This window comes from Otolemur garnettii, unplaced genomic scaffold, assembly GCF_000181295.1.
Source record: "Otolemur garnettii isolate 467f Iridium unplaced genomic scaffold, OtoGar3 scaffold00156, whole genome shotgun sequence".
NCBI lineage: Eukaryota > Metazoa > Chordata > Mammalia > Primates > Galagidae > Otolemur > Otolemur garnettii.
In genome coordinates, this window is record NW_003852551.1 from 782,616 (window position 1) to 784,258 (window position 1,643).

At 47.9% G+C, this 1,643-nt stretch overlaps 1 protein-coding gene across 1 annotated transcript in view; it reads right to left on the reverse strand.

Moving 5' to 3' along the window:
- The window catches only part of STPG1 (sperm tail PG-rich repeat containing 1), a 26,730-nt gene extending 25,763 nt beyond the window's left edge, over positions 1-967 (reverse strand). Inside the window, exon 1 of the mRNA XM_012811388.1 lies at positions 842-967. Coding sequence (XP_012666842.1) covers positions 842-967 — 126 coding nt within the window. The remainder of the gene's footprint in view (positions 1-841) is intronic.
- Positions 968-1,643: the final 676 nt, after the last annotated feature.

The following is a 1,643-nucleotide window of genomic DNA, read 5'->3' on the forward strand; positions in this document are numbered from 1 at the left end:
AGGAAGGAAGGAAGGAAGGAAGGAAGGAAGGAAAGAAGGAAGGAAGGAAAGGAGGGGAGGGAAGGAAAGAGGGAAGGAAGGGATGGAAGGGAAGAAGGAAGGAAGGAAGAAAAGGAGGAAGGGGGGCAGGGGAGGGAAAGGAAGGGAAGAAGGAGGGAAGGAAGGAAGGAAAGAAGAAAGGAAGGAAGGAGGGAGGGAAGGAGGAAAGGAGGGAGGAGTCTGGTCAGGATCATCAGCACTTCACACAGCTATTTGACTATTAGAGCCCTAAACAAAAATAAAGTCCCACATATTACAAAGAAGAGGAATGAGGTGGGAAACCACTAAATGTCAGGCCTTTGCCTGCTTTTATTTTGGTCCCATCATATTTCTTACTAGTTTGACAACCCAGTCAGATTATGCAGTGTAAAAAATCATACTAGGGCAAGATGTGTGAATAGTTTCCCAATATGCTTGAAAATCTCAAGAAAACACTTCTGGGCGGCGCCGGTGGCTCAAAGGAGTAGGGCGCCGGCCCCATATGCCGGGGGTGGTGGGTTCAAACCTAGCCCCGGCCCAAAACCGCAAAAATAGAAAGAAAACACTTCTTTAGTCCCCTTAGTGATCAGGTTCTGAATATTCCTCCCCCTTTTCTTCCCATCATGACAATGGGTGACCAAAAAAGAAATAAATAAAGACACAGGATCCAGTTTACCTAAGAAATCTAAGGAGGCGATGACTCTCCTAATTAGAATCACAGGACTTTGGAGAGAAGGGGCTAGATGTCCAATATATGATTACATGGTGAAAGAAGGAAATCACTGACCAGCTACCACCCCTACTCCAGAGAAGTGGCTCTCACCATAGAAGGAAAAGTGCTTGTTCCTTTCTTGGACCATGAGACACTGTTGGACACTGGAGACTGGTGAATGACATCGTAGAATCCAGGGCCTGGGACATCATCCTGAAAGGGAAGAGAATGCGGCATCATGGGGATCTGTTTAGTTCCACGGTGCCTTCCCGCCGGCTCTATAGGCCTAACACTAAGCTTCACGGTTATCCCATAGGAAGGCACCTCCACCACTCGGCGGCTGCCAGTCCTGCTCCACCATTTCCTAACTTGCCCAGCCTTTGTCTCAGTCACCAAGCAGTGGGGCTAGAATTCCAACCCAGGCCGGGCCTCCCGAAGCCTTGCTCTTTCCACTAGGCCATACTGCATCCAAAAGAACACTGTTGTTTTTTCATGTCAGTAAAGAAATGAGCATAAAATGGGATACCAAACGTGACTGCTGTGCACGCCAGTACATCAGGATTGAGTAAGGCGAACCCACGGCCAGGGAAGGGTGACCGATTTCACGTTAACCGCACCCCACCTGACTCAGCTTCCTCTTCAGCCTTTCAGAAGAGAAATCAGGGAGTGTTTCTGTTTATAAAGCAAAATGAAACAAAAACAACCTTCATCCCAGACAAGACCGTTTCTAACTCTCAGACAAAACGAGGCAAGCTCATGGGGCTCAAGTGCTAAAGGATGCAGGTATCTTAGGGAGGAATAAACAAGAGTTGGATTCTAAGCCCTTTCTGCTGTCGCAGCTAATTGGGCTTTTATCTCACTTCCCTTGCTGGTTACCAGGGGGAAGTAAATGTTGACAGAAGTTGGCCAAGCC